A 24,812-nucleotide genomic window follows, 5' to 3' on the forward strand; every position below is an offset into this window, starting at 1 on the left:
TGAAATAAGTAAAAACACGGAGCCCAGTGCCTGGATCATAGTAACTGTTAAAGAAACGTTAATTCCATTCCTTTCCCACTGAAACAATAGGGAGTTGGGGCATTATTTAAGTTCTAAGATTATTTAAATTTCCTAAATGGAGTTAGAGATCTGAAAAGATGTCGAGATATTCAGAACTATAACCCACTACATCTTAAGAGTAGACCTCAGAGAACTTCCACAGGTTCCTGGACTCTGAGGCAGCCCCACAGCCAGGAATTTCAGGATGGCTTTTGGTTTAATGCTAGCAAATACCTTTTTGGACAGGCCCTAGGAGACCCAGTAGTTCATGACCCCCTTAAGACTTTAAAACTTACTTTATAGAATGTTTTTCACCTTGACTATACATTAGAATCACTTGGGTGTTTTTAAAAATACCAGTGTCAGGATCCCACCCGCAAAGATACTGATTTAATTGGTGATTTTTATGTGCAACTGTCTTAAGGTCAACATATAACCCTGGCTCATTTCTGCCTCAGTCACTTCTGTGACCAGAACATGACCAGGTACCTCCCTCTTAATATTCTTTCCATGTGCGATATTAACACAGTACCTTGCACTGAGTTCCTTCAGCATTCCAATTGAAAATATTAGCAGATACAACAAAACAAGAAGACTAAATGAAGACAACACTCATCACCTGGTTTAGACTAATATATCAGTTGGTTAAATCTGTTATCCTGGATGCTTGAGGACCTTAATACATAAACTCTTTTGGATCAAAAGTAATATGGAAATTGATAGGCTTCATGAGATAATTTTATTTTTTTTGCTTCAAGTTTTTATTTAAATTCTAGTTAGTTAACATATAGAGTAACATTGGCTTCAGGAGTAGAATTTAGTGATTCACCATTTACATTTAATACCTAGTGCAGATAATTAGATTTTGATCCAAAAAATATGTTGTTATTGAATATCTAGCTTCAAAATACTTAATTTCTTAGATGCTAGTATATATTTTTTAAATTCCTGGAATTTTTTAAATTAAATATGCTCATAGGGAAGAAAATGTTAATACTCCATAATTGTTATTTTTATCTTTGTTTCATTCAAGAAATGTGTTTGATTTTGAAGCAAAAATCACAGCCTTTTATTTTAATTCATCCTTTTTATTCAGTATCATTTATTTATGTTAATTGAAATTGAAATCTACAAATGTGAGAAACTATCAAAATAATATCCTTCTCCACATAATATAACATATATGCTATGTCCATGTAATTTGTATAATCCATTTATTTTTCTCTATCCATATTTTTTGCCTCTAGGCGATTTGACAGATCTGTGGAAAAATGGCGGCGGTTTCATTATGATATGAAGATACTCAATCAATGGCTAACCGAAGCAGAACAGTTTCTCAAAAAGACACAAATCCCTGAGAATTGGGAACATGCCAAATACAAATGGTATCTGAAGGTAAGGTTTTAAGATCTCCTTTTTCAAACTGTCTTTATCTTCGCCACAATATTGCAACTGTTTAACTTCTTTAAGTTCAGGTTGTGAGGGATGATGGAAATTTATAATTCCTGACTTTTGCTGTCATCACTACACGTACTAGAACATCATCAGAATACCATGTTGGGAGCCTGTGCTGTGAACTATTTGTGTTAGGGTGAGAGTTAGCCTAGATCTAACTGGTCTATCTGATGAACTGCAAAGTGTAATCAAATCTGTGATACAGGGAAGAATCTTATAGCACGGTGTCCTGTGTTTTTGCCTTATGTTGAATCCTGTACAGGAGAACTTGTGGTATACTTAACAATAATGTAGTTGCTGGAAATATCCATCATGATAAAATTACAGTTCTCTTTCCCTAGAGACAATTGTGGTGATGTAGCAATATTTCTATATATTCTATTGACAGAATGCCTTCTGAGATAGTCCGGAGGCCAAAACAATGCAGAGTTAATTGGTGGTACTTACTGACTTTTTTATGGTTTGTGTTAATGGAAATGCAACATATGGATTATGACCAGTGTACAGTTTAATTTCAACTTGCTGTGTCTTTTGAGTATGCAGATAAAGATAAATTAGATTTTGGAGGTTATAACTTAGGTTATAAAATATACAGTTAAGGACAGGAAATATTGAGTTTATTATACCAAGTCTAAAGTATTTTGGTAACTTTTTACCTCAAATTGTTCATGTATCAATTTTCAATCAAGCAGATTTGAGTTGTGGCCAATTTTTAATGCTGTAAAATACTGATTAAGACAGATGAAAGCAAAGTAAAAGGTAATTTATTATATGTTCAGACATTTCAAAATGCAGGATTTATAAAAGCAACATCATATTCAACTTTATAGTTCTCTATTCTCATATAATTTCTTGCACAGCAAAAATATGATATTAAGTAAGCATGTAAGCACATACATATAGGTAAGCTGTGTAAACATAATATGAATAATTTTAAAATCTTGTGTAATTATGTGTATATCCATAAAACTTGTATATACATCAGCATTGGCATTGAAGATAGAGGAAATCCATGGCTTTCCAATCTGCCATCGTATAGAAAATACATTTTGTAATAGCACTAAAGTAAATTTGGGGCTAATGCAGCATTACTAGGTCTCGAAAATATGTGCCATTAAGCTGTACTTGAGGAGATGTTAAACCTCTTGCCATCTCCAGAGATAACCTACACAAGGTAGTTATACATTTTAATCTGTTTTTTATTATTTAAAAAATATATACTCACTATAAAAAATAAAGCAATGCAGAAGTGTATGTATACTTCCATTCTACTCCTCAGAGAGTGGTTGTTTTAATATGGATTTTGGTACATATTTCAGGTCAGCATCTTTGGGAGGCCCCCTCTGAGATGGAGATTAACATACAGAAGGGTTATTAGGGAGGGCTTTTGGAAATCGAGCAATTGGTTTATGATGTGCCTTGGTATAATTTTCTTCATGTTTCTTGTTCTTGAGGTCTGTTAAGCTTCTTTGAATTATGGGTTTTTAGTTTTCATCAAATTTAGAATTTTTCAGGCATTATTTTTAATGTTGTGTTCTTTTTATTTTCAGTCCTTTTTCTGTGTAATTCGTATTACATGATTTATATTGTCAAATTGACCAATCTAATCTTTTGCAATATCTAATCTGTGGTTAATCCCCTGTAGTGTATATTTTTAACCTTAGACAGTGTTGTTTTGTGTGATTCAACACCTTGTTGAAGTGTGACTTGGGTCTTTTTACATCTTTCATGTCTCTACTCAATTTGTCAATCTTTCCTCTACCTTTTGGAAAATATGGGATACAATTATAACAACTGGTATAATGTCCTTGTCTATTAATTCTATCATCTGTGTCTCTTTCGGGTCATTTTCAATTAAGTTTTCTCTTCATTATGGGTCTTTTTTTTCCTGCTTCTTTGGACGAACAGTAATTTTGACTGAATGCCGAATGTTGTGAATTATAACTTGTTGAGTGCTTGGTATTTTTGTGCTGATAAATATTCTTGACCTTTGTTCTGGGACACAGTTAATTTACTTGGAAGCAACTTGATCTTTTGAGCATCTCTCTTTTAGACTTTGTGAGTTTGAAGCAGAACAGCTAAGTCTAGGGCTAATTTTGCTCCACTACTGAGTCAAAACCCTTCTGAGTATGCTCTCTGATGCCCTGTGAATGATGAGGTTTTCCACAGTGGCTGGCAAGAATAGGCACTATCCCAGCTGTGTGTGAGCTCTGGTGGCTGTTACTTTTCATCTTTTTGCATAGTTTTCTCCCTCATCATGTGTAGTTTGCTCACATGTAAGAGCTGATCAGGACTCCACTGAAGCCTGGAAGGGAGCTCTCTGGGGGTCTCCAGTGTTCTCTTCCTGTGTATATTTCTCCTGTTTGGTACTCTGCCCTGTGAACTCTAGCCATCTTGGCCTCCTGGAAGTCCCAGCTTCATCTCATCCACTCAAAGAGACCTCCTAGTTTTGTGAGGGTTTCTTTATCCTTTGTCATAACCTGGGACTCTTTCCAGACAGTAAGTGGCAACAATTGTGGAGTCACCTCATTTGTTTCTAATTCCTCAGAGATCAGTATCTTTCATTGTCAGGTATCTAATGTCTTCAAAACCATCATTTCATATATTTTGTCCATTTTCTTCAGTTTTTAGCCAAGAGGCTAAATCTGGTCCCTGTTACGCCAACTTGACCAGAAGCGGAAATCCAAGCCAAAGGATTTTGATGCCATTTGATGTTTTAGTACATTTATTTCTGCATTCTCTTGCAACTGTGTGATGCTTGTAAATGTCTTGAGAATGTCTAAAGATCCTCAGTTTTTGACAGTGTGGTTTAGTTGACATTGATAAACATCTTATCAAAACTTTTCCCCTTAATTGAAGAATTTTTTAAAAGACTATTTTATTTAGTCTGGTTTTTACTCAACTTATACATGAAATAAGAAAGGGAATTCTGCTTGTCCAAGGAAAAGTTCTTCTAGCTAAGGAACTGTGAATGATATTGAAAATCCTCTGAACAGTAAAGGTGTTCTTTTTTCCCCTACTGATTAGGAAGCTCCAAAATCATGCACATGCATATGTGCATACATGCACGCACACACGTACATAAAATGCCCAAGGTTGTCTTCTATTGTGTTAAGTCTCAGAAAACAAGTCCAGAAGGACACTGTAAGGCACCACCATTATTACTAAGACAAATAGAATCTCTGATAATTTCAGCTATCTTGGCCATAATGATTGTTGATCGAGTAATAACAAATAAGAGAATGAGTTTAAATTTTTGCTAAGAAATTATTTTAGGAAACAGAATGTTGTTGGTGCCTGTTAGTAGCAAACAGATTTGTTGGCATGAACCGGTAATGGTTGCTTTGAAGAAAATCAAACCAAGCTGCCCATATACTAAACAGATAGACACAAGGGTACACTGGAATTTAAAGCCTCATATGTATAATTTTTAGCAAAAATATCATGTATTAATATGAAATAAAATAAAAAGTATGTACATGTATGCTTTTGTATATATATATTTCTATCAAACTGCATTTTATTTAACTCGTTAGCTTGAAAGAAGATAAATCACTGTCCTACTGACACTTGGTATTGTCATTCAAAATAAAGTGACTGCCAATAACAGATAGATGGTCTGGTTCCATGCAACTCAATAATTTTTTTCTCTGTCCCAAGTTAATGATAAAATTAAATATGTGAATTCACATTTTTCAAGATATTCCAGAAATGTGTCATGCCACGATAGGAAATCTCTTTCTAAAAATTAATTTTTTGCATGAGAATATATCAATTATGCTATATGCCACTAAAAACTCATTTGCTAATACATTCACTCAATTATTCATGCATCTTCTTGTATATTCATTCCACCAGCAGTAACTGAGTGCATATGCAAAGTTTTATCACCCACAAAAATATTGACTTGCCACATTAGGCTCTAATAGAAGTTCAGAAGGTTGGCTAAGGAGTTGGAAGCCACATTCAGAAAGTGTGGGTTCAAATCCTAGCTCTTTGAGCTTAATAGTTGCAGAATCTTAAGAAAGTGTCTTACGTGTCTCCATCCCTCTGCTATCTCGTCTCTTAAATAGGAATAAAAATGAGATGTGCAGGTAGCACTTAGATTTACATTTTTCACAAAATAATTACTCATTAAATGAAAGATCTTATTGTAACTAATCACACTTCATAAGTGATTAGCCTATATTTATAAAAACAAAAATTTATTTGCTGAATTACTGTCCCCAACCATCTGAAATACAGATTGGACAACCTGACAATTTCATTAAACCTTATCTTTTTATGAATTATGACATTTTCTCAAAGTACAGCTCTTGGATTAGGAACTGAGGAAAATTCTAGTTCAGCCAAACACATCCTCCTCAGATAGCTGACACTTCTGCCTACTCATTTTAGAACAAGAAGAAATGTTAATGGGAGTTTTCAAAGGGAAAGCTGAGCACCATGAAAGAAAGTTATGAAAATAACATTAACTCATATAGTGACAGAGTGAATTGGTGTGCCAACAAGTACCTTGAGTGAAAATAGGAAAGTGGAAATCATAACGTGTCCTAACATTTAGCTTTACACGTCCTCCTAGAGTAGAAAGCAGTAAGTTTTAAAACATAGACTGTTATTTAATGGGGTTGAAAATTCTTGAGGTTGACAGTAGAAATTATAAAAATTGGGCGCCTGGGTGGCTCAGTTGGTTAAGTGACTGCCTTCGGCTCAGGTCATGATCCCGGGGTCCTGGAATCAAGTCCTGCATCCATCTGGCTCCCTGCTTAGCAGGGAGTCTGCTTCTCCCTCTGACCCTTCCCCCTCCCGTGCTCTCTCTCTTATTCTCTCTCTCTCTCTCTCAAATAAATAAATAAAGTCTTTTTTGTTTTTCTTTTTTTAATTTAATTTAATTTTATTATGTTATGTTAGTCACCATACAATACATCATTAGTTTCTAATGTAGTGATCCACGATTCATTGTTTTGGTATAACACCCAGTGCTCCATGCAGTACGTGCCCTCCTTAATACCCATCACCGGGCTAACCAATCCCCTCACCCCCTCCCCTCCAAAACCCTCAGTCTGTTTCTCGGAGTCCATAGTCTCTCATGGTTCATCTCTCCCTCTGATTTCCCCCCTTCATTTTTCCCTTCCTTCTCCTAATGTCCTCCATGCTATTCCTTATGTTCCACAAATAAGTGAAACCATATGATAATTGACTTTCTCTGCTTGACTTAGTTCACTTAGCATCATCTCCTCCAGTCCCATCCATGTTGATGTAAAAGTTGGGTATTCATCCTTTCTGATGGCTGAGTAATATTCCATCGTATATATGGACCACATCTTCTTTATCCATTCATCTGCTGAAGGGCATCTCGGCTCTTTCCACAGTTTGGCTATTGCAGACATTGCTGCTATGAACATCGGGGTGCATATGGTCCTTCTTTTCACTATATCTGTGTCTTTGGGGTAAGTACCCAGTAGTGCAATTCCTGGGCCAAAGGATAGCTCTATTTTTAATTTTTTGAGGCACCTCCACACTGTTTTCCAAAGTGGCTGTACCAACTTGCATTCCCACCAACAGCGTAAGAGGATTCCCCTTTCTCCACAACCTCTCCAACATTTGTTGTTTCTTGCCTTGTCAATTTTTGCCATTCTAACTGGTGTAAGGTGGTATCTCAGTGCGGTTTTGATTTGAATTTCCCTGATGGCTAATGATGATGAACGTTTTTTCATGTGTCTGTTAGCCATTTGTATGTCTTCTTCGGAGAAATGTCTGTTCATGTCTTCTGCCCATTTTTTGACTTGATTATTTGTTTTTTGGGTGTTGAGTTTGAGAAGTTCTTTATAAATCTTGGAAATCAGCACTTTTAAAAAAAAGAAATTCTAAAAATCACCATTAGATCAAATATTTAAAAGAGTGGAATATTCTTGCTATTCATAGAAATGGAGCCTGTTTGTTTTATGGGGTAATGCTGCTTAGTGGACAGTATTTCAACTCTGGAAAGCAGTTTGCAGTTACTCAATAAATTAAACATAAAATGTCCACAGGACCCAGCAATTTCACTCCTAGATTTGAAAACGTGTTCAGACAAAAACTTGTAGGTGAATGCTCATAGGAGCACTATTCATAATAGCCACAAGGTGGAAAAAACCCAAATTCCCATTAACAGATGACTAAAAATGAACAGTACTTTCTAAAGAATATTGCCGTGAACAAGCATGACACCTTGACAGCTTAAGAAATTCTGTTTAAAAGCAACTTAAGAAGTAAACAGAAGAGGGATAGTTAAGATGAAATTATTTAGGCTTTAAATCAACAAATGTTAAGCCAACATAGAGAGTGGAACAGCAGTGTGTTATTTTGACATGAGTTAACTGATGTTTTTAGGCAACACATCATCTTTTTAATGTGAAGTTAATTAGTTTTCTGGTATATCTTTCAGTGCTACAGTGTTTTACTCCTCCACAATATATATCATATTGTACATGTGCAATATATTTATATATATATTGCTGTAAGTAAATTCAGTTAAAAGCTGTTTACTTTGTAACATAATGATACATCTTAATTCACTGTGATTAAGGATAAAGTCAACATGGATTAAATATGTCATGTTGTAATGTTCATGTTCACCATCAAATCTCAAAACCTTAGTTTAAATTTATGTCCCAGTTAAGCAGAGTATACTTTGCCTTTTCTCAAATTGGAAGCTTGCATGAAGAATGGAAAATTCCATAGAGACTGTAGTTACAGCATGAAAACATTACTGTGAACTCTCAGATGAAACAATAAATGGCTAAAAAAAAAAAAAGGCACTGGTGTCTTGGAATTGGGGAGGGAGGCAAAGAAAGAAGAATCTAAGTAAGAGTCTACGTTTAGCAGGTCTGCAGCTCTGCCTTACCTTGGCTATTTGTGGTAGAGGGAAAAAAAAATCCAAAGAGCTTTTTAAAGGACCCAAGTCTCAGAAGTTTAGATTCACAGAGTACATTGGAGTTAGGTAGGGCCTGCCCAAAGGTTTGAGACAAGTGCGTCCGTGAAAAGGCTCTCTTTCTCATAAAGGAAATCTCACCCAGTTTGCAGTCCAGAAAGGCCTCAAGCATCAGGTGTCATTACTGAAAACCCATTGGCTTGCCCAGAAATAAAGAGAACTGAATGGATGTGCATAGGTCCCTGACACTATCTGCTATCGAGCGAGTTTTGGTACTTTTCTTTGGAGGTACTCTAATACATAATCGGGAATCTACTCCCTGAAATGACTTGATAGGAGATGAATGACTTTGAATGAATATGGATTAAATCAAAGGCTATCTAGAAAAAGACATATGGTGTAAAAGACCAAATTGAATACAAGTATGTTTTCTATACAGTCGGCTTTTACAGTGCTGATTTTCACCAGCTGGCTGATGAGTTGGACGGCTTCTTAACAGCCGCACTGCAGGGACTCAAATGCTGATAGGAACTTTGATGGACAAATAACTTGAGTAAAAATTTCTGCCATCTGTTGCCCTTCCTTGGGACCCCGATGTTAAGAATAATTCACACTATCGCTGGCCCTTTATATTTCCCCAGCAGTAATAAAATTTTGTTTGTTTGTCCCACTTTCTGTAACTAAAGGACACTAACGTAAGGGAATGAGCATGAAAATTTAGTGCGAGGAGAATTTGTCTCTCGTCACTTGCTTTAGGGTTACAGCATTGTATAAACATGGGAATACATCTTACAGGGAACTTTTCAATGTTATTAGCTGGTAGTGGCAGGAGAATTCAGTCTTAATACAGTTAAACAGTTGGGCACTTCGTTCTTACGTAAATATTTTTAGCCTTTTATTGCTGCTTAGAAACTCCTCTACAACTTCTTGGCTCCTATGCATCTTTTCAGAAGTAGTAAATAACAGATTTATTGGGGGTTTGGCACCATGCAGAAATTCAGAGAGGGGCTCTAAATTGTTGCCTATCCAATGTGTCTTTCATAAAGTAAGTATATTAAAATAACTGGGTAATTCCAATGGCTTGTTCTTGTTGTCCAGCATGGCATGTTTAAGAAGATGACAGATTGCCACCCATTATTGGAAAGAAGCAAGAACCAAAACTATAACTTATTGTAATAACCATAGCAGTAAAGAACTGCTTAGAATGCATGAAAAACAAGTCATCCCTAAGGGATCCCCATTCTTAGAGTAAGAAATTATCAAGAGAGTAAGAATCTGCAAATAAAAGTGAAGCATGCTAATTGCAGATGGCAAATTGAAAAAAAAAAAAAAACTGCTCACATCAACATAGAAGCAATGTGAATTCAAAATTATTATTTGATGAAGCGTAAGATTAATGCTAATATAAGTGATTTTCATGAAGTGCAATAGTTTGCAAAGAGGACGTTCTAGCCACACTGATCTTGCTGTTTCTTCTCTCATAGTTTCTTACCCTTCCTTCTAATGCCTGTTCCTGCAATTAATTTTGCTTTTCTCTTTGCTTGAGGGTTCTACCCTAGCTCCAGTTCTTACCTGTATGTCCCAATCCCCTCCCTCTCAGGACTTTTGTACATTTCTCTTTATTTATATACATTTGTGCTCTAATGTTTTTTTTCTCAGACATGGCCTTTTGTAACTTCTCTTATCTTAAAGGTCTCTCTCTCTCTCTTTCTCACACACACACACACACACACACACACACACATACACTTTCTTTGTAACACTGCCATCTGCTAAAATTTTAATACATGTTTGCATGTTTATTATCTATATTTCCAACTAGAATGCAAACCTTGCAGGGACTTGGTCTTTCTTGGTTACAGATATCTACTCAGCACTTGGAACAATCTCCTTGTGAGGCGCCAAGTGGCTCAGTTTGTTAAGCACCTGACTCTTGATTTTGGCTCAGGTCATGATCTCAGGGTCATGAGATTGAGCCCCACATTAGGGTCTGTGCTCAGTGTAGAGTCTGCTTAAGATTCTCTCTTCCCCTCCCCCCTGCTCTGCCCTCTCTCTCTCGCTCTCAAAAAAAAAGAACAATATCCTTGTGTATAGTACATATAATACTCATTATAATGAATAATTAAATAAGTGAAAGAATTAATATATTCATCCCATTATTCCCTTAGGTATACTATTCCCAAACTTGTCCTTTCTTCCATTTTTACCCCATCTCGTGTCCAAGAAATGCTCCCTTATATTGAGCTGCCCTGTCCTCTTCTTTGTACAAAGTATTTGAAATTTTCATATGTGCTGATGGTTTAACAGTATGATGGCTCCATTCTCTTACTCCTTGAGCATATCATAAATACCTGAATCCATTCAACAAACATTTAGTGTGAGCCTACCGCATGGAAGGCTTTGCCGGCTGCTAGGGATACGGAGTTCGCAAAGAAGTCCATTTCCTTTAATAAGCTAACAGCTTCATGAGTTTAGCATATTAAGGCTAAGGTGGAAACACATGGCAGGTGTCATTATTCCAGAAAGTCCTGGAACCAGCCTTGGGGAGACGGGAGTGTTTTTTCTACAGCACTTATTTGTGTTCCCTAGTCCTTTTTGACCCCCCTCCATTACACCTCCGGGATTCCCAAACTCAACTGAGAAAACATGACTTTGGGAGCCAGGAAAGAGCAATATTTTGAAAGGCAGCACGAGGAAAGAGCTAGCTATGAAGAAGTCACACAGAGAGTGAGAAAATGTTCTGATATAAGTTGTAAATCTTGAAAAATGATAAAATTGACAAATTATAGAACAAGAGGCCTATTCACAGATGAGATGGTTCAGGATGAACTATTCGTCAGGCTGAATAGCAAGTATGTAGTCATAAGAACGGTAAACCTTCCTACTCTATAACCAAATTATAGGTACAAGCCAGAGACCAGGATTGTTTGCAAACATCATAATTCACAAATTTTAAAATTCTTGTTCTATTATGAGGCTATAATTGACAGAAACTTTACTGGCAATTAATTTGTATCAAGTCATTCTGATCAAAACTAATAAAGAGGAATAATTCAGGGATATGGGGAGAAGAAAAAAATAGATATGATGGAGATGAATGCATATTTATATGTTCCCCTTAAGGCTTTATTGGTTCACTATTACTTTTTGTCAGTAGACAATTTTAGTTTATAACTATGTAGTCTTCAAGTTTTAATCCCTTCTTTGTCCAGGCTCAGGCTTTCATTTTACTTATACTCATTTTTAGGAATATCGCAGAGAAACTGAAACAATAGACAAATGTGCTACCCCATAGATTCTAGGACTTCATGTAGAATACTGGACTGGTTATTATTATAAGTAAATATCTTACCTTTGATATCCCTCAGAGTACTTGCAATGAAATGAATTTCAATACAATATATATTACACTTAATATTGATCCTAAAAATATTAAATTCTTTAGAAGAGCAAACTTATGGGACCAAATCCTGCCAGCTACCTGTTTTTGTAAATAAAGTTTTATTGGAACTCAACCACACATATTTATTTACAAACTTTGTTGCTACAAAGGCAGAGTTAAGTAGTTACAGAGACTGCCTGGCCTGGCAAAGCTTAAAGTGGGAACTATGTAGCTCTTAATAGAAAAAGTTTACTAACTCTTGCTTTAGAAGATAAGAGTAATAAGTTGCAATAAAAATCTAAGTATCCTTTTTACCTTCTCTTTAAGCATTCTTTGTTACTTGATATAACACAGAAATAGACTTGGGCCATGTTCATAAAACAAATTCAAATTCGTGGTAACAAAAAGAGGAAATCAAAATAGACTTGTTATTTAAGTCACCTTTAAAAAAAGATTTTTATTTATTTATTTGAGAGAGAGAGAGAGAGAAAGATCACAAGCAGGGTGAGGGCAGAGGGAGAGGGAGAAGCGGACTCTGCTGAGCAGGGAGGCCGATGCAGGGATTGATCCTAAGATCCCGGGATCATGACCCGAGCCGAAGGCAGATGCTTAACCAACTGAGCCACCCAGGTGCCCCTAAGTCAATTTTCAACTCCAGGAATTAAGAGAAGGGGTTTGATTAAAAACTAAAAGAGGTTTTAAAGTCACTTAAATAATGTGTGGTGGACTTAGTCATTTTGAAGAGTGTATAGCAACTGTCTTACTGACAGTACCACCAGTTGCTCTTGGGTACCTGTGCAGTGTTAGTGGGACAATAGATCAAGTATTCTGTCCAAGAGAGTTCTAGAACTTGTTCTTCTGGAGCTTTTCTCTCACCGTATCAGTGGTCCTAAGCATAGGTCCTAAGCTTGGCCAATCATATTTTTTTCTTGAGACTTTTAATCTTGTGGTAAGTGATAAGGTTGGAGTTTATTGATTCTAATGAGAATGGCCGGTCAAGAACAGCAAAAGACTCCTACTATGGGGACTCTCTGGAGTCCTGCCTGTTCCAAGCTTGATTCTTTGATTTTTCCTTCAGTCCTGTGAACCATTCCATTTCTTTACCATGAATCTCCTTATTGGCAGAGGCAATTTCTGTTGCTTATCAATGAAGAACTAAAGGAAACTTAGCATCATTAAAGAAATTCTTTGTCTAGCCTTTTATAAAGAAGTTTGAGTCCCCTTGGAAAGCCTGCAAAACATAACCATTTGCATGTAATGAACAGTTTGCAATACTTTGAGATTGATGCGCAATTTGTATTTGACAGGAAAGAAACAATTAGGATCAACTGTGGTCGTATATTCCAGAATACCAGTGTTGTTTCCACGCTTTAAGTGTTGTTGGATCATTATATGAGATTCATAATTTTGTCCTGTTGTACCCACTTTTGCATTACCATTCAGTCTTAATTTATTATACACTATTAAAAGTTTTTAGGTAATTTGTTCTTATTGCTACTCAGACATTAAAATGTCTGCAGGCTGTGAAAATGAATAAATTTGATGTGCCAGCCTAGTGCTCCAAATCCTGGCATTACAACTAATAGTACAGGCTTATATTGTATTGTAAATCCTAGTTAATGTGGATTTATCTTGAAAATCCCATTTTACTGCTATTTTCAAATAATACATTTTTTCAAACATTTCATCCTTAAATTTCTATTTGTTTTTAATAATATATGGCTTTTGTATGTGCTTACAAAAGGACAATATGTGTATTTTTAAATACTAATAGTGGATTGGTGAAATAACCTTAACTTTAAAACAACACAGTTGTTAAGCTGTGCTGTACTGCTTATGAATTTCTTTAGCCGAGGCTTATGAACATTTGTGTAAGATGTATGTTATAAGGAGCAAACTCTACTAAGTCCTAGTTCATAGGAATTTGAAAATTTAATCTCATAACCAGGGCTATCCCTAGAAGAGTATTAAGGGCAATTCAACCAGTACATAACCACCCAAGATAATATCATTAAAAGGAGGCTGAACTGTTGAGATATTTTATAGTCTCCTTGGGATATCATTTAGAACAGAAATTTTGAAGTAGAATTATAATGATGTTTAGATAAGAGAAGCAGATGACACCAACCACTCCTCCATGCACGGGGCTTAGGAGACCATGACTTAGTTGTCCCACCCAAGAGATGAATCTGCCCATAAGATTACATGTATTTTAGAGAACCTGTGTACCACCCCTAAGTTCTAGCTTGAACATTTAGCCCTGCCATTTCCTTGTATTTCAGTTAACTTCCCAAATCAATACATTTATTCAGTAACCTTTGAGAGGGGAGCTGCTGTGTGTCAGATGTGCAGGGTGCTTAGGCTGTTGAAATCGACACGATCCCAATCTATTCAGAGGATGCAAGGTTTACCAAGTTGATGAACATTTAAATGATTGTCACATAAATGGTATATTCAGAAGATGGACATTTAAGCAATTAAAATAACAGCTAAGAAGTGTAATAGAAGTAGGTATAATATCAGGGGAGTCAGGGAAGGGAGGACAAAAGAAGTTAAGTAACTGGCTAGAAGATTTGGAAGAGCGTTGCAGAGGAGGTGATAAGGGAAATGAGCAAGAGAAAGGCTACATTCAGAAAAAGGGGGAAATATTTGAAAAGTGATGGTGTTCTAAAAAATGGTGATACGAGTAGGACACAATGAAAAGTACTCTTGTCAGATCACAGATACCTGGGAAGAAATGGCCAGAAATGATGGTGAGGACATCATTTCCTTTTTTTGTTGGTTACATTTTTGTTTTGGGGGGGGGGGGTTGTTTGTTTGTTTTTAAAGGGCTACTATCTTCCAAACTGTGAGTCATGAATCAGTTTGTGGATCACCACCAGCATTTATTTTGGATGAAACAAAATAGAAAGTATCAGGGTTCACTGCACATACTGGAGAATTGTTTCATAAATTTTTGTTGTTACTACTTCATTTGTGTGTGTGTGTGTGTGTGTGTGTGTGTGTGTGTGTATGTATGTGCTGGGTTCTTTCTGATAGAGCATTACAAGGTGGTAATGTGATGAGTATAAGGGAAGAATTTTGTTTAAAAAAAAAAATTAAGAAACCAGTTTAAGAAATGGATAATTTGGGAAGATGGTATAAGATCAATTTTACAAAAAACATGCCCAGAAAGATGTAATACAAAATTTATTTAAGTGCAGTAGCTTATAAAGTTTATTTAAGTGCCTTGGTATTATAAAGGTTACAAGTGATATTACTTGATGTGATTAAAAAAAAAAAAAAAAAAAAACCAACTCAGCAAGTTAAGTAGAAACGGTATTCTTAAAACTCTTTTACAAAGACTCAGGAAGGTTAAATATTTTAACCCACATCACAAGGCTAATAAGTAAAGGCCTTGGGATCTGAATACCGTGTAGTTTACTGATCATCAGCTAGAAGTTAGAGATGTTAAGCAAAAAAGAAAAAAAAAAAGAAAATTAAATTGCTGCTCTAGACCTAATAAAGTATTGAGGAAACTAATGAAGGGAATAATTCTTGTCAATCACCACAGGACAAGGCCCTTCTAAAAAGGCATTAAGGATATTAAGTGATAAAGATGAAACTTTTTTCACCCATAAAAATGTTATTTAGTGATGAGTATAGCCCTATTTAACCCTTCTTATCAGTAAGGGTGAGACATAACATCTTTATTACTATGGGTTATAATTTGACTTACAGTATATCAAAATCAGAGTATTAGAAAGGGTTATCTTTTTTATTAGAGATAATGTTAGAGTTGTTAATGATGACAATAACATTAGTCATAACATAAGGCACTTTATAATTTATGAAGCACTTTCAATTACATTGTCATTCTCATATTAATCTTTTGTTGAGATACAGATTTGGGGAATCCTTTATTACTGTAAGATGCAGATTACTGAGGGGAGAGGAAGAGGAAGGGCCAATTATTTATTTCTCCCTGATTTGGAATCAAAGTAGAGTCTTGGCAGGAGGGCAGAATTTGGCAGGCAGCTTTCATATATGGAAGATATGAGTATTGGACTGTGTGTAGCAAGGGCTGATGTTCTCTAAGAAAATTTTGACAGTGAAAGGCTCATTGTTCCCACAGAGTAGCCACCCTTTGAAGATCATAGCCTAGGATGGAGTAGTTGCCTCCCTTTCCAAATACCCTTAGGAGAAAACCCACCATGACATTTATGGTCCCTTCAAGGCAAAACTGTTTTCCTTTAACATTACACAGCTCACGATAACAGCATTCTTTTGTTCATTCAACATATTTTTGTCGAGTATCAGGACAGTGCTGCATGCCATAGTTTCGCTGTTGAGCCAAACAGGGCTTCATTTGCACTGTGGCCTTACAATAGTGGAGGACACTCACACATGCCTCCGTGTGAGGGGATAAGGGATCAGTCACAGTTCCAGCACTCCAGGAAGTTAGTCTAGTGCAGGGAGAGCTAGACAGATAAACCTTAAAATTGGTATGACACAGATCTCGAATTTTGTACTCACTGTATTTACAAAGTCCTATGGGAACAGGGAGGAGGGGATGATGAGCTCTGTCTGGGAAAGACAAAGAAGTCCTCACCATGAATAGGCAGGTTGATTAGAGATTGAGAGAACAGAGTGCCCTTGACCATGGGAACACATGTTCAAAGGCCAGGTGACCTCACAAAAGGTAGGTTGTTGGGAGAATGGTAATAGCTTAGGGAGCTCAGGCTCCCAGTAGAGGGTGATCGCATAGGCTGGACAGCAGGTCTGAAACACTTTGTGAAGGACATGATATAATACACACACAGATCTGTCTCTTATCTTAGAAAAAACAGTTATTGAATATATTCAAACAGAGAAGTATCTGGACAAGGTTTACAAGTTTGAAGATAAGCTTGTTTAGGGCACTTGTAGTTTCTTGTATACCTTCTAGGCATTCACATTGTGATTTTGTTGAGAACTTTTAAAGGGAAATTGTAGCTTAGCATACTTGAAAAAGTACAGCTTCAAATCATTACTAGAGGAACATATTTGACAGATTTTGTGATCCTGTTGTGCTTATTTTCTTCCCAGACATTCCACGTATAAAAAATTTTTTTTAAATGGTTTATTTCTATTTCCATATCCATCTGAAAGGGTTGTGTATGTGTGTTTTCTGCTTGAAAACAAAGCAGCAAAGAACGCCTGGATGGCTCAGTTGGTTGAGCATCTGACTCTTGATTTTGGCTCAGGTCATGATCTCAAGGTCATGGAATAGAGCCCCACAGGGCTCCGTGCTCGATGGGGAGTCTGCATGTCCCTCTCCCTCTCCCTCAGCCCTTTCCCTCTCCCTAGTGCTCTCTATCTCTCTAAAATAAATAAAGTTTAAAAAGTCTTAAAAATGAAAAAAGAAAAGAAAGCAGCTAATCTGAGTAAGATGGACTTCCTGTGATCATCAAGTACTCAAGTGTCTTACTATAAATGATGGCATTACTCTGATTAAAAATATAGGGAAGAAACAAATGTTATTTTGGATATTATTCTCAACTTTTCCCAAATCAGATGTTAAGCTCTCACTGCCAAAGAAGGCAATACTGTAGAGTGGTTACCAGCATGGGCTCTTAGCTGGTTGAATTTTGCCAGTCAGCTCTCCCAGTATAGAAATTGAACAAATACTTGTGGAGGATCTTGTGTGTGCTATCTATTATTTCAGGAAATAGGGATCCAGCAATAAAACAAAACAAGTGTGCATTCTCAAAGAAGAAGTAAAGGAATGTCTGTATAGTGATATTCTGTCCTTAATTTCCTCTTTTAAAATAAATATTCCTCTTTGAGAAATACAGGACCTCATATACTGTCAATGCCAACAATTCAATAATCATTTTGCAGTTCTCAGGGATTTCTACCTTCTGGCTGCTGGTAACTTGGAAGTCAAAATCTCTCTTCGTACAGAACTGTTAATGAAGGAGAGAAGTGGATGACTTTCCCTGTATCATTGTTGACTATCAGCTTACAACCAGAAAGGGCCATAAGCAGGGTGCCAGCGGTTAGGAGATAGGGCAGCCTCCCAACAGTATGGAAGAATAGAAAAGAAGAGAGAATAAAGGGTGTGAGAGATGAGGGGTCATCCCCTGAGGTCAGAAATTAGAGCTGTAATGGAGGTCTGAATGAAATGAAAGTTACCTTCAGCATCTTCCCCCCATCTTCGGCTTTGTTTGCCTGACCAGCATTTCACTCATTCTTTCATTTATTTCTCCAATAACCCAATGAGATAGGAAATATTTCCTTTATTTAAATTCCAATTTTGTAGAGGTAAGGAGCTTTCCAGGAGGTAATGCAAGTATCACCTCCTGGGTAGGGGGTTTTAGAATTGGCATAGAAACAGTTCTGTCCTTAAAAGGAGACCCCACACTGAGCAGTGACATAGTCACTAATGGTACCTCAGTGCAGCAGTGAAATCAAGTATTTTACCAGGAGCAACACTGTCAAAATTCCTATGCTCTGTTTTACTTGTGTCAATGCTACAGTTCTTGTGTATCTTCTGAGTTGCAGTGGTATCATATCGATGCTGAACTAATCCAAGCTTTGTTAGTGAGAGAGGGATATTCTTGGGGTGAGTTCTGGGATCTCCTCTGAGCAAAGAAGTGTTTTCCAAAGTTGCCTGGTGGTAAGAACCACAACAGTAGTTCTCTCTCTAGAGCTTCAATGTCCCATTTTACTAGCCACGAGCCCCATGGGATAGGGACTGAGCTCTTGAAACACAGCTCATCCAAATTGAGAGGGACTGTGAGTGTAAAACACACACTGGGTTTTTAAAACACACACTGGGTTTTGAAGACTCAGTAAGAACATAAAAGTAAGTAAACTCTCTCATTACATGGTAAAATGATAATATTTTGTCATATTGGATTAAAATATATCATTAAACATAAATTGACTCATTTCTTTCTACCCTTTGAATATGGCTATTTGAAAATTTGAACTTGTATGTGTGATTTGCATTGTATTACTTTAGAATTAAGTCCTCTCTAATAAGGCCTCCTCAAATGTTGTTTATAATCAGGAAACTTTGGGATGTTCTGTAGGGAAAGGAATAAATTGTGCTCATTATAAAGACGGGTGGGAAAAGTTATCAGGACCTTCAGGGGAGGAGAAAGGATTAGGGACACCCCTCCTTCCCAGTATCACTCCTTTCCCAGACTTTTTCTTTCCCTTCTTTCATCCCAAGTCAAAACTACAGAATTCACAGCTGGTATTCTGACTTAGAAAAAGACTTAGAAGTGTAAACAGTCTTAGCCATCCTCCAGGCTTTTCTACTTTAAAAAGTTCACAATCGAGGGTAGCTACATGATTTGCACTATTAGGTGTGTGCGGGTATGTCTTTGAGGTAGGAACTACAGATGCTTCTGATATCCAGCTGCTTGCACCCTTCCCTCTTCCCAAAAATTCACACAGAAATAAAATGTGTGCAGTCAGCATTATTTAGTAGCTAGCAACTGGGAGCCCTCTGCCTGTACCTCACTTCTGCTTGTGGCTCAGCACCCCAGAGGGCTCCCAGAAAACCGACTCATTCCAAAGGGGAAAACAAGTAGGGTGGCCACGGACAGTATTTGCAACTATCAAAGCTTAAGTGAGTGTGGAGGATCTTCTGTAGTTGGCTCAAGTTGAAATTTGTGGCCCAACTTTTAGTGTAGCTAGTAATTATTGATATCTGTCTTGACAGTGCCTGAGAAGAAAAGTTATCAAAGGGAATCAATATCCAAATTATAGTATGTATTTCGGTCATGGAAGTTATTGAATTCTAGCCATTATTTGCTATTCTTTCATTTATAGTAGGAGAAAGCAGTGTAATGAGCCTAGCTCTCACAGTCCCGACTTGCCTTTCTCATCACATTTACAATAAGTGCATGTCAATATGCATACGCATTTCATATTTCTAAAGTTTGCTTTATTTCTTTATTTTCCATCACTTGCTACTGATGGAAAAGAAAATGCTTTATCGATTGCAAAACTGCTTCATCTTTAGTCACTTAGATTTCTTTGTAGAGCGTTCAAGGTCTCGCATGCATATAGCATCATAAAGCTAGATTTTTATATACCATATATTTTTTCAAATGTTTATGTTTTCAGTTTAGAAATATATTACAGCTTAATCAGGGGTATTTTGGATAATAGAGAAAAGTATAAAGGAAATCCATAATCCCACCACCTTCTGTCAAAGTGAAATTATGTTAAAAAACATAATTTTCATGTAAGTCATGGTGAATACATATGTGGAAACCAGGAGTAAGACAAAACAGGCTCAAAAGGGGATAGGAGAAACAGATGCCTCTATAATCAGCAATTTACAAAAGGAATTCTGGAATAAGATTGGTAAATTAGTTTCAGAACAGGTTAATATCCTATAGTCTTTGGAGTTCTATTCTCTACTGGATAAAAAGTCGTTTGCACCCTATCAGTTTTCTACAAGTTAGCAGTTAACTTTACAGAGCTGTAAAATGTCTGGACCCAATTTAATAGTGATCAGTAAGTCAAACAGATTTGCATTTTTCTGGAACTGTAGAAGCGCTTTCAAGGGTGTGGGGGGCATGTTAGATGATATCCCATGGATATTTTGAAAAAATACAGTCATCCTTTGGCCTGACTTCTAAGTTTTGGATTTTTTTTTTTCTTAAAATAACTACTGTTAATTTTAAAAGTTTTTCCTTCTAGTCTTTTTTTACGGATTTTTGGAATGTAGTTGAAACATGCTATATTTATCATCCATTTTCAATTCAACTAGAAAACCTTAAAGATGTTTATCAATTAATAGATCTCAAATGTTCAAAACTCCTTAAGTGTTCAAGAAAATATATCAGTAACACAGTCTCACACTTTCAGGATATGGTATTAGTAAAAGTCCTGACACTTAAAATTAAAAAGCACCTTTTTTTAGTATAAAAACTGTGACAATTGGGTATTTCTAGTAACTACATGAAAAGGCTTTTGTGATTCTAGTACACGGTTGTCAATAGGAACAGTTATGTCTACCACTCTAAAACGTAAGTCAAGTTGATTCTGTCATTTTTTATTGCTATGATGATAAATGGAACGCAGTTGACAAGGTGCCTCTGAAATTTAGCTCTCTATAATTTTTATCACTCCGTATCATTATAAAACCCTTTTGGAAAGCTATCTTTTGATATAAGAAACAAATATTACAGGGTTCAGCTAAATAAATTGCAGTAATAAGGCTTAGGATTTCAACATACAAATTACACAGGTGTCTAATTCAGGAAGCAATATGAAAGCACACATTTAAAGGTAATACGTATTACTCTAAAACAGTCTACTGGCTTATTATAATCCACATGAAAAAATATAAAGCAAACTTGTATAAGTAAATAGGATTTTAAGTATAGGTCAAGAATATAGAGAGTTAGAAACATATGCATATGTGTTCCATATATTTGGATTCAAAAGTCAAGTCTTATAGATCTGTTGTATAAAATATGGGTTGCATGGTTAACCTATAAATGCCAGTAAGTTAATTTAGCAGGAGTTTAAAATTCAATTTTTGCTTAGGAAGAATATCTATAGGCTTATGGAGTTTTGGAGCTGCAGGGAACCTGACTCGTCTCACTAACAATTTCTTCATCAAAGATTTATGGAGCCCCCATGATGTTCCAGGTCAGTATCAGGGAATTAACAACAGATAAGGGACGAGCACAGGGATTCTTTACTGTGCATGCTATGTACTCCTTTAGCAGTGTGGTGAATCTTATGAACTCAGAATAAGGGTTTTAAATACAGAATATAAATACATAGAACTACAAAAGACACCAATTAAATATCCTTGTAAAAATAAGTTTTACCATTATGATGTGGTACTATAGGTCCTTCTTTATTCATACATTAAACAATAAGATCTAGCAACAGGGTCTAATAAGTACTGCAGTTTCTTTTTTGTTGTCATGATAAGAATGTAACATAAGATATACCCTCTTAATAAATTTTTAAATGTATAACACAGTTTTGATAAATATAGGCACAATGTTGTACAACAAATCTCTAGAACTTACTCATTTTGCATAACTGAAGCTTTGTATCCATTGAACAACCACTCCCCATTTCCCTCTCCTCTCCACCCCCACCCCCCCCCCCCCGCCCACCCCCAGCCCTTGGAAACTACCAATCTGCTCTCTGCTTCTATGGGTTTGGCTGTTGCAGATGATTCATATAAATGGAATCATGAAGTCTTTGTCTTTCTTTGATTGGCTTATACAACACTTTCTGTATCCATTGATCCATCAGTGGACAGTTGTATCATTTCCATGTCTTGGCTATTGTGAATAATGTTGCAGTGAACATGGGAATGCAGATACCTCTTTGATAGCCTGTTTTCATTTCCTTTGGATACATATCCATAAGTGGGATTCCTGGATCATACGTTAATTTTATTTTATTTTTTTGAGGAACTCCATACTGCTTCCCAAAGTGTCTGCACCATTTTATAGTCCCATCAACAGTGTACAAAGGTTCCGATTTTTCCACACCCTTACCACTACTTGTTACGTTGTTTCTTTTCTTTTCTTTCTTCCTTTTTTTTTTCTTGATAATAGCCATTCTAATAGGTGTGAGGTGATACCTCATTGTGGTTTTGATTTGCATTTCCCTGATTATTAGTGATGTTAGGCATCTTTCCACATACCTGTTGACTATTTATAGGTCTTCTTCGGAAGAATATCTATTTAAGTATTTTGCCCACTTTAAAATCAGGCCAGAAGGGGTGCCTGGGTGGCTTAGTCTTTAAGCATCTGCCTTCGGCTCAGGTCATAATCCCAGGGTCCTGGGATGGAGCCCCGCATCGAGCTCAGCATCAGGCTCCCTGCTTGGCAGGAAGCCTGCTTCTCCCTCTCCCACTCCCCCTGCTTGTGTTCCCTCTCTTGCTGTGTCTCTCTCTGTCAAATAAATAAATAAAATCTTAAAAAAATAAGAAAATAAAAATAAATAAAGTCAGGCCAGTCGTTCATCTATCTATCTGCTATTGAATTGTAGTTCTTTGTGTATTTTGGATATTAACCCCTTTTTACATACACAGTTTGCAAATATTTTTTTCCATTTCAAAGGTTGCCTTTTCAACTCTGTTGACTGGTCTCTTTGATGTGCAGAAACTTTTCAGTTTGATGTAGTCCCACTTGTCTATTTTTGCTTTTGTTGCCTGTGCTTTTGGTGTTCAAGAAATCATTGTCAAGACCTATGTCATGAAGATACCCTGTATGTTTTCTTCTAGGAGTTTTACAGTTTCAGACCTTACACCTAAATCTGTAATCTATTTTGAATTGATTCTTGTGTATGTTGACTAATAAACACTATTTCAAGAAATCTACAATAACTAGAATATGATATGAAAACATCTGTGGTTTCTGTTAGTAGAAGTCACAGCTATAGGCAATGCTGCTGTGGGTTTGTTGCCTATATTCAGAACAGAAGGAAGTGCTTATGGTTCAGGTAAAGTTTGATGAAAATAAAGATATAATATTTTTCTCCTCTACGTTTACTTTCCACTGAAAGTCCTTGAACCCCCAGAGAACTCACCTTTCTATGAGGTTTCTAAGGCTGTTATAGCGAAGTATCAGTAGGTGGCTTAAGACAACAGAAATGTGTTGTCTCACGATTCTGGACGTAAAATGTCTGAAATGAAGGTGTCAACAGAGCCATGCTCTCTCTGAAGGCTCTAGGGGAAGATACTTTATTGTCTTTTCTGAGCTTCTGGTGATTGCCAGCAATCCTTGGAGTTCTCTGGCTAATTGATGCATCACTTTGGCCTGCCTCCATCATCACATGGTGCGCTCTCTGTTTATGTATCCCTGGGTCTGATTTCTTCTTTTAAGAAATTAGGGCTCATCCTAATCCAGTATGACTTCAACTAATTAAATCTGCAAGACCTTATTTCCAAATAAGATCCTATTCTGAGGCTCTAGGAGGGCATGAATTGCAGAGGGGAGGGGGGAATTGTTCAACCCGGTGTACCCCAGATCACAATACACCAAGTTGAATAATTGCAGTAGCTGTCCTCAGACTCCCATTCCTCTGGACCACACCAGGTTCCTTCTGTTAACATACATTTTCTGTGTGGGTTCCTATCAATCAAGCTAGTGTTTTCTTGCACTTTAGGTGTATTGCTGTCAGTCCTTCTGAATTTCAGCCCATATCACTCTGATGGGAGCAAAATAGCTCATCAGTAGGGTGGGTTTCTTCTTCAGTAGTGACTCTCCTCAGTGATGTGGAGATCTGCTCTTTAATCTTCTGATCATGATTGTTGATTCTAGATTTTCTTATTCTTGTGCTAGAAGTTTTCTCTAAACTGGTCTTCCAATTAAGAGAATATCTGACTAAAGACCCAAAAATAGTATTTACTTACATATAGATTAAAGATTATATAAAAGAATGTGGTTTTTATATTTTGAAAGAAATGGCTCCACTGCCATTTTTTACTCCTTCAGCACTTAAATGTAATCAAACAAGTTCCTTCTATTTTCCACTAAATCTAAAATGGCAAGTAATTTTTAAAAAAAAATTTAATTTAAAAATCATTTCTTTGGAACTCACATACTCTACCTTTTTCACTTGCCCCTACAAAAATGAGTTAAGAAGGATATTCAGTAATATTAATGGAAAGACTAGCTGCTTTTCTTTTTTTTAAAATATTTAAAAAACCTCTGTATTTTAAAGGAAAAAAATAAAGTTTCTGCAGAAGGACAATGGTCAGAGAAAAGGGGTATGGATTACATGCCTTAAAATAATATAAATAATTTAACTTCAGGTTATAGTTCAATACTTATATTGTATATGGGTAGACTAGCCACTTTTCATGGGAAACCATGAGGTGTTCTATCTTAAAGGAGTAAGTAACAAATGAATTATTAATTTTACAGAAAGAAAAAAATGTTTAATATTTAAATACAAATATGCAGTCTATTCACCCCTGCATTTCACTGCTGATCCAAGAGAACCAACTTATCTTAAGTCACAAATACCTATTATCAT

General features: G+C 36.3%; 1 protein-coding gene across 9 annotated transcripts in view; it reads left to right on the top strand.

Moving 5' to 3' along the window:
• Positions 1-24,812, top strand: part of DMD (dystrophin) — a 2,185,421-nt gene that overhangs the window by 1,111,441 nt on the left and 1,049,168 nt on the right. For all 9 annotated transcript variants that reach the window (XM_078064107.1, XM_078064109.1, XM_078064106.1 and 6 more), the window contains one exon: positions 1,308-1,455. In XM_078064107.1, the coding sequence (XP_077920233.1) occupies positions 1,308-1,455 (148 nt within the window). The remainder of the gene's footprint in view (positions 1-1,307; positions 1,456-24,812) is intronic.

This window comes from Halichoerus grypus, chromosome X (genome assembly GCF_964656455.1).
Source record: "Halichoerus grypus chromosome X, mHalGry1.hap1.1, whole genome shotgun sequence".
NCBI lineage: Eukaryota > Metazoa > Chordata > Mammalia > Carnivora > Phocidae > Halichoerus > Halichoerus grypus.